Source organism: Macrosteles quadrilineatus, unplaced genomic scaffold (assembly GCF_028750875.1).
Source record: "Macrosteles quadrilineatus isolate MER2022 unplaced genomic scaffold, UCM_ALF_1.0 Scaffold_2__2_contigs__length_208266976, whole genome shotgun sequence".
Lineage (NCBI taxonomy): Eukaryota > Metazoa > Arthropoda > Insecta > Hemiptera > Cicadellidae > Macrosteles > Macrosteles quadrilineatus.
This window is the reverse complement of record NW_026542595.1, coordinates 58,811,434-58,820,445: the sequence shown is the minus strand read 5'-3', so window position 1 is coordinate 58,820,445 and position 9,012 is coordinate 58,811,434. Positions and strand designations below refer to the sequence as shown.

Below are 9,012 nucleotides of genomic sequence, written 5' to 3'. Positions count from 1 at the left end.
TTGAGGTCTAAAATTAAAGGTATGCACACAGTAATAATAATAATTTTGACGCTGAATACCAAAGGTTTATTTGAACTATTAGATGCAAAATTGCAAATGTGTGAGTATATATTAATTATGAGCAAGAGCAATGATGTAGACAGTACGATGGGTGAAGCGCGATTGATACCTAGATGACAATGCCCGTGTGCCCACTCCCCTATTCCAATACGGGATCATAGTAACTTTAACGCGTCTCTTTGTTCTTACATTGAAATCACGTGATTCGCCGTTAGATAAGCCTAAAAGGCTGAAAATAAGTAATTGTCGCGGCCACGGCTAAATCATGAACATCTGCCGCGGGCCTCAATCACGGGGACATCATCATCGACACTTGCGACCGCGGCTAATTCTTAAACCTCTCCCGCGGGCTTCGATCATGAGGACACATCACCGTCACCCGTGGCCACGGCTAAATCTTGAACATCTCCTGCGGACCACAATCATGGAGACATCATCATTGACAACTCACGACTAACTGTTTATGGGCAATATATTTTTGATTCAATTTTAATTTTAAAAAATCAAACCTCATTCGATGTATCCAATCTTACAAATATGAAACGAGGAAAAAAAATCTGTTTTTGCAAAATAGGCACAGATTAAAGTTTAATGAAAAAAGCCATCATTTGCTTGTAAAAGTTTTTTTTTAACATATCCCTGAAGGAAATAGAAATGAAAAAAATCCAAAAAAGTTTAAAGCAAAACTAAAAAAATTCTTAATAAACATGGCCATTTATTCTCAAGAAGAATTTTCCACCTAACTCAAGAATACTAGATATTAAGAAGGCATCTGTAAGGAGAGATGTTTTTTTTTAATTTATAATTTATTTTTTAATCTGTATTTTATATTTTAACTAGCTGGCCCGACAGACGTCGTCCTGTCCTAATGTGGTTTTATGTCAACGCTAGTTCATTTTCAAGATGAGCTTGTTCGCATGGCTCAATCACGTCCTGGTTGAAGTTCGTTTGCTACGTTTACTCACCTTTAGGTTGGAGCTCGTTCGCTAAGCTCACTCGCCTTCAGGTTAGCTCGTTCGCTAAGCTAACTCACCTCCAGGTCGAAGTTCGTTCGCTACGCTCACTCCCCTTTTGGTTGCAAATTAGCTGTTGTCATAAATTAAAAAAAATAATAGTGTGGCACCCTGTTGGTAAACTTATTAACTTTTTAATGCTATTGAACATCACAGAATCAAATTGCTTAGTTGTTCCAGCTGTTAAGATTCTTTAATTCCATTTAAATTTGAGTACTCATAAGGTTAACATGGGAAACTCCAGAGCCACTGGGGCGAAGCCCTTTTGACGGATCTGCACCAAACTTTATTCAAACCATACTTGAATAATGCCTGAAAGTTTCATTACAATCTGCTGAGCGGTTTCGGAGTCCACAAAGGACAAACATACATACATTGGATTTTATACATATAGAAAACTAGCTGTTGTACCCGTGCTTTGCAACGGGAAGAGAACACGAAATAGAAACATTTTAAAATTTACATCTGTTGATAAAATAGTTACACATAAGCCTTTTAAAACAAAATTTAACCTTTATGGCCTTTATAGGATATAATAGATGTTGTCATAAATGTAAAAAAATAATAGTACTGCACCCTGTTGGTAAACCTTGTAACTTTTTAATGCTATTCAATATCATAGAACCAACTTGGATAGTTGAAACAGCTGACAAAATCATTTTATTCCTTTTAAATATGATTACTCATAAGGTTAACATGGGAAACTCCAGAGCCACTGGGGCAGAGCCCGAAAGGACTTTTGAGATAAGAATGCGTCTATATGTTAATCGGGAATGTGAGCTATCATCATACCAAATTTCAGCACAATCCGACCAGTATTTTTCGCGTTTACTTGTTACAAACATACATCCAAACTTTCTCATTTATAATATTAGTAGCATAGTAGGATTGTAATCTTTGACACTATTAAAATGCTGTATTATGTATAGGCTACTTCTCAATGAATAAAGAAATTTAAAATTAACTATAGACTACCAGTAAGCATTAAAATGCATAAACATAGGCTTGTACATTTAGTTACCATTCTTCGTAATGTAATGCCATATTTGATGTAATATAATGATAATTAAATGCTAGAAACTCAGTATCCATATCCCGTAAACTGATGCTGAGCCGGCCGAGCTCCTAGCGCCAATGCCGCACAAAGCGATTTTATGCCTATTTTTAATCGCTTAAAAATTATACAAGCAGACTCCGTATAAAAAAAGCTCCAAATAAAAAATAAAATTCATACTTTGATCTAAAACTTTGCTGCAGGATCTTTTTCCTGACCAAAAAATAAAAAAGTTCCTCGCTTACTACATTTTTCATGTTTTTAATGGTGTTAAAAAACAATAATCAGTTTTAATTTGAATAAATAAATTATAAAAAATATGTTAAGAAAAAAACTAACTAAAAAAAAAAGCACTGGCACTCCACCAGTGCTCTCTCCAGTGGTATAAGCACTGGTTTTCCAGAAAAATAAAATATCAATTTGAAATTTTTATATTTACAAATAAGTGTAGCAGAGCAGGTTGAGTGAATGTATGTTTGTGTAAAACAGAGAGGTTCATACCCGGTATCCTGCCAATTCGAATGGTGGGCACGGACCGATTTGGCACCACACAGCGCACTATCCAGTAGAGTAGTTATTATACATCGATGTGTTTAACAAGGACTCAAAAAATCACTAATTTTCTGAGCCAGGTGATGGCCGAGTTATCCAGACTGCCGGGTTATCGAATGCCGAGTTTGCGGGACTCTACTGTATTTTCAACCAGTGTTGGAACTGGCCCCACATTTTGTCAAATAAGTTTAGTCACAGGTTGGAAAATGAAAAAGAACAACTAACTAAATACAAAAAATGTATTTGCCATTTAAACTGGTGTTTATTGTTTAATAGAACTCAAAACATCATTAATAAATAACACAATACTGATTAACAAAGAAAAATGATACTAGCTTATCATATATACAATATTACACATAAGATTACAGATTACTTTTGAAGTTCATAGAACTAAAATACCAATCACAGTCACTTCCTAAATTAAATAAGTTAGTGTGAAGATGAAGTATTTATGTTAGCTGACAATATTTACACATACTAAGTATATTTTATTATGTACATGTTAGAAAAATAAGGTAACATTTTAAATATAAAATGTAACAATTTCATTTTATTTATCTTTTAACTTTTTCAACAAAAATTAAATGCAATGCCAGTAATTAAAAAAAATTACCTAATACCAATAAACGTCTATTAAGTTTTCTGAATACAGTTTAGTCATTTATTCTGAATCTCATAAATAAATTGGCATACAAAGACAATATTCCAAAGGATAGTAAATAATATAGGCCTACAGTATCTAAAACATTATGCAGGATAGATTACATTTATCATTAAATGTTATTCCTGCAACAACAATTTGCAACTAGGATCTTAAATTATAATTACCTCAGAAAAGTTAGATTGATTTGTACTGCGTGACAACATAATACTATTTTTAGTACATGCATCTAAAAAAATTGAGATAAAAAACTCAAGCAAATTTCACTAAAAAACGTAACTTATTAATAGGTAGTAATAAAATTTCACTAAGACAAAACTAAATAAGCGTAGAGTAACATTTATTATGTGCTATTAAGTGGAGAAAGCTATTGTTGAAAACTAGAAAAATTTTAAAATCAACTAACTCATATAGACTGAGCAGACACAATGAAAACACATTTTGTTACTGTTTAAAACATATCCTAAAAGCATGATAGCATTGTTGCAAGAGTTGACCATCATTTAACTACTGAGGGTTCTATGGAATTTTAAATGAAAATTGCTAAAATTATAGCAAATATTTCAAAAATCAGATATATTGTGCTAAATGATTAATTGTATTGTGAAACGGTTATAATTTTTTGGATGATTCACTTTAGTGATGCAAATAAATAATCATTTTCTCAGTAAAAACTCAAACCTCAAGACTCAAACCTAGTAGAGTGTAAGAAATAACCCTGGTGACCTAACAATAGTTTTTGTTAAAATGAGAGCTGTTGCCACTGCCACTGGCGGCAACACAGGGGTGTTATGACGAAACCTTGTCATCACTGAGGGGGTTGAAGATGAGAGCTGATAGGGCAAAGATGAGAAACACCACACCACCGATTATTGTCACTGAAATACACAATAACAACTTTATAAAAAAATGTTCTTTGTATTAATTTAAAAATTATATCATAAAATCGTATCAACATGCAACCAATTTGTCAGTTTTCTTCTATAATACTCATCAACAAAACCACTTTTTGGACAGGGATGCCTCTGAGCTCTGAGGCTTATCCTTTTTGTCTACATAATCTTACGACTTAAGGCAAACTCAATATCACTCAGCATTATCACTAAAACACCGTCGTCACAGAAAACCAGCAAAAATGAGCAAATTCCCGTTTGCCTGGTTGGATTTTTACTCAAATATTTCTTAAAAAATATCAAATTTATTCCCTTTGAAAATAATCAAGTTGTTTTATGAATAGGCCTACTTAGGTTTGACGCTATAAGGAAGGAAATAAACAAGTTTTTAGTGAAATGTTAAAGATTAATATAAAATAAGTAAATAAAAAAAATATCAAAATGTATCCATAAACAAGCAAACAAGCAAACTAGCAAAGAAGCAAACAGTTGACTTAATCTCCATTAGAATGTAATAAGAATTATACATTTTAGGCTAAAGCTTTTTTTATACCTCCCCATCTATTTAAGTGTACAAAGCTTCAATGTACAAAGGTTCAATGTAGGCCTACTACATTAATTGTTAATACCGTAATACCTCCTTTTTCGTCTTTTACCCACAATGTGGGATTGACAGTGTCACTTTACACGATTACTAATACAAAAAAACAATATTTACAACTATTTACATACTTCCGGCAGGCTACAGGCTTCTTAAATCATCCCCTAAATACTCTGAAATATCGTAATAGGCCCAGCTCTTGATGAAAGTGGTTAACACTGCCTCAAATGTTCTCAAGTCCAACAACTGGATCTGTCGTGGCAGATTATTAAACAGACTTATGGCTGACACACTATAACTAGCCTGGGTCCTAGATAGTCGCACCCTGGGTACATCAAGCTGATGGCGCTGCCTGGTGTTATACTGGTGGACGTCAACACGAGTGGTGAAGGTTGTTATATTAGCCCTAACGTGCACCAGACAGAGAAGTATGTAGTGGCCAACTACAATTAGCACACCAAGTCGTGCAAAGAGGGGTTTGCAATGAGCACGATACTCACTCCCAGTAATAATCCTTAATGCACGCTTCTGGAGCCTAAGCACTTCAACAACCTTTGGCGAGTGTCCCCAGAGAAGAAGACCATAGCTGACATGGCAGTGAAAGAGGGCATGGTACACCATCACCAAATATGCCTCCGTTACACAAAATTTAAGCTTGAAGAGGAGGAAACAGATCCGTGAGAGTCTGTTGGTGGTCTGGTCTATGTGATGTATCCAGCTGAACTTCCCATCAAGAACAAATCCAAGTAATTTGACTGGATCCTGAACCCCAGGCTGATCTCTGGAGAGGCTGCAGATGATGTGCTGCGTCTTATCCTCGTTCAGTTGGAAGCGGTTTGCCAGAAACCAGGCAGTTGTATCAAAACGCTGTCTGGAGATGGCCAAAGATTGATCGATGTTCGTACCAGCTGACAGGAGAGAAGTGTCGTCTGCAAACATGAGGGTAGTGCCAAGGTTGTCGAGATCATTGATCATGATGAGAAAAAGGGTAGGCCCAAGCACTGAACCCTGGGGAACACCAAAATCAACCGGCAAAGTGCCGGAGACAGCTCCACCAACTACAACGACCTGCGAGCGCCGTTCGAGGTAAGTACTCAGGATGGCAAGAGCGGCATCCCTGATCCCATAGAAGTGGAGTTTCCTTTTCAAGATGGAGTGGGAGACACAATCAAATGCTCTACTGATATCACAGAGAGTCAGAGAGAGAGCTTGGTGGTTTTCAAATGCATTTTCCACGCTTGCAGCAACTTTTGCAACAGCATCAACGGTTGACCTGCCCTTACAGAAGCCAAACTGCATATTCGAGAAGAGGTCAAGTCCCTCAAAAAATGCTTCAAGCTGGGGTTTTATGGTGGCTTCTACCACCTTTCCGAAGACAGGTGTTATGGAGATGGGCCGATAGCTATTAAGCCTCTGGTGGTCACCCTTCTTATAAATAGGGACAGTTTTCGAGGTCTTCAGAAAGTCCGGGAAGACGCCACAACTAAGGCAGTCGTTGACAGCAGCAGCAAGTGGAATGGCGATGGCATCAATAGTTTTTTGAAGTATATAGGTGGACATACCAAACACATCAGGGCTCCTTGATGGCTTGAAAGACAGAACCAGCTTTCTAAGGTTGTGAGGAGTTGTAGGTTGGAAAACTGTTAGAGTATCTGGTGGAGGATTCACTCTAGATTCCAGAAGCTGGATGGGGTCCACATCTACATCAGGTAAGGCTTCAGTGATAGCTCTTACAGAATCAATGAAAAAGCTGTTGAAGGTGTCAGGGCTTGCAAATTCAACAGGCCATCTAGTGCAAGACCTGTGCGAGTTGATGACATCCCATGCAGCCTTACAGCGATTTGGGACGAGTTCGATTTGTGACTCAGTAGCCTTCCTCTTCGCCATCTCAATTTGTCCCTTATAATAAGCCTTGGCCTGTCTATACCTTAAAAGGTACCTGTCATTTTCACCACCAGCTTCTTTTAAATTCTACAGATAACCCCCCCAGATTAAAGGTCTTGATCCCGTGATGGCGGGAAAATAGTGAAATTCCCAAAATTTTAACACAAAGTTAGATATAACGTAAAATGTTTCCCATCACAGCTGATTTTTGTTTACTTAAATATAGGTGATCGTGCTATATCTCCAAGCCAGTATTCAACACACGTAGTTGGTCTACTTCTTAGCCAGTGAATTCTGCAATATACTGTATTAAAAACCAGGGATAACGTTATCTATATTTGAGACTTTTTGAAAGCCACAAACAAAACCAATAATTTTCGTGTCAACTGTCAATTCTGATGGAAAGGAATTTTGTGATTTGCTATGACAACTGGGAAATTGAACCCTAAAACCATAAAATATTACTCAATGTGGCTAATAAAACTGTTCATTTTCTATAGTACTAATTTACTTCCCTAAAGTTTCATTACGATTGGATGGTCGTTTAGTAACGCATAAAGGACAAACATTGGATTTCATATACATAGATAAAAACAACCAAAGCAAACCATATCTTTTTTTGGACAAAGATATGGTACTTACTTTCCGTGTCCGGAAATCAGATTTCGCTTTTCCAAAAATTAGCCACCGTTATGGCTTTGTCATTCGCATGTAAAAGATCATCTAATGTGCAAGACTGATCTAGGCGTGGGCAGATCAGCAGATGGCCAGGATCCTGAACAGCACCACACGCGCATAAGATGTTTTCTTCGTCTGGTAAGAGACCCCATTTCTGCATGTATGTCTTGCATTTTGGTACAGTACCTCGACAATAATTCAATTTAGGGTCTTCTACACAGTGTAATGAAGGCCTCCACCAGGAGCCAGTTCCTCCCTCGCTGGTATGGGAGGGTTAGTCAACGTGGCCTCCCACCTTGCTACCCGATTGTTTGGATCTTTCCCAGGTTTGAGCAGTGCAGCTACACGAGCTTTCCTCCATGCCTTTGGTATATGCATTTGGCTTACGCACATGTTCATGAGGCTCAACAACCATTGCATGGCATTTTTACCTAGGTTCTTTAGTTGTTCGACTCTAATCTCGTCAATACCTGGAGCTCTATTAGTATTTAAGCTGGTAATGACTGCAGTTAGCTCGGACATGGTGAATGGTTCTTCCAGGAAGTGATTCTCACTTGCCTCATCACGCACAACAGGCTCCCGGTATTTCCTTCCATAGGTTTTGCCATTTAAAAGAAGGTTGATAGCGACTTGATCGGCAGTAACTGTTGTAAAGTTGCCTTTTGGTTTTGTCGCATCTCCATTTATGTTCTTGAGGAACTTCCAGGCCCGTCTGCTGTTCACCTGCATATCTAAACTCTCCACAAGATCACACCACTCAGTTCTGCGATTTTCGGCAATGACTGACATAAGCTCTTCACCTGCTAGAAGTGTGTCCTCAGCAAAGGGATCATTGTCAAAGAGACCTTGGTATCATTTTAGCAGTGGCTTTGCCTCTTCAGAGAGTCCTGCGATGTAATGGGTTCGACAGCCTCTAGGTATCATTTTTCTCGAGACCTGCTGGACAAGCTTAACGAAGGAGTCATACATATCAGGTTGTGGGGGGATATTGGCGATTTCTCTGTCAATTATCTCCCAAAAACCCGTCCAGTTGACCTTTTTGAAATTAAACCTGCGCCTTAGAGGAACAACTTCAGGTTTAACAAAAGCACTAACGGTGCATACTATAGGTCTGTGTTGAGTTTGGGGAATCGGATCACCTACAGACTTTTCACACTGGGAGGCAATCCTGCTGCTCACAAAGATGTTGTCAGGGTTATAACCCCTCTTCCATCTACCGCTGTTAAAGGAGCAAGGGAGCTTAGGATCGTGTATGAGCTGCAGGTCATTTGCCTCAGCCCAGGTTTCAAGTTTTGTCCCATTTTCACTTGTCTCTTTGTATCCCCAAGCAATGCTCTGACAGTTAAAATCCCCCATGACGAAATTAATGTCATCATAGCATAGATTATCGGGCTCTGTAAATACATACTGAGATTCGGGAGGCTTATACAAAGAGGTGACACTGTACTGTGGTGTCCTGACCGTTAGTATCTCAGTATTGTTCCTCTCAGTAAGCGAAGCTCAGGTGATGTCAATGTATGGCCTGGCAAAAACAGTACTACCATATTGATCATGAGGTCTCTCTAGAACCAGTCTCATTCCCTCTATGTTGGGTCTAGGTTTTAAAATGCCCC

At 38.0% G+C, this 9,012-nt stretch overlaps 1 protein-coding gene across 3 annotated transcripts in view; it reads right to left on the bottom strand.

Annotated features, from left to right (window-relative positions):
• Positions 1-2,904: 2,904 nt before the first annotated feature.
• The window catches only part of LOC128985777 (transmembrane protein 165), a 56,312-nt gene continuing 50,204 nt past the window's right edge, over positions 2,905-9,012 (bottom strand). For all 3 annotated transcript variants that reach the window (XM_054405645.1, XM_054405646.1, XM_054405647.1), the window contains one exon: positions 2,905-4,221. In XM_054405645.1, the coding sequence (XP_054261620.1) occupies positions 4,133-4,221 (89 nt within the window). In that variant the 3' untranslated portion in view covers positions 2,905-4,132. The remainder of the gene's footprint in view (positions 4,222-9,012) is intronic.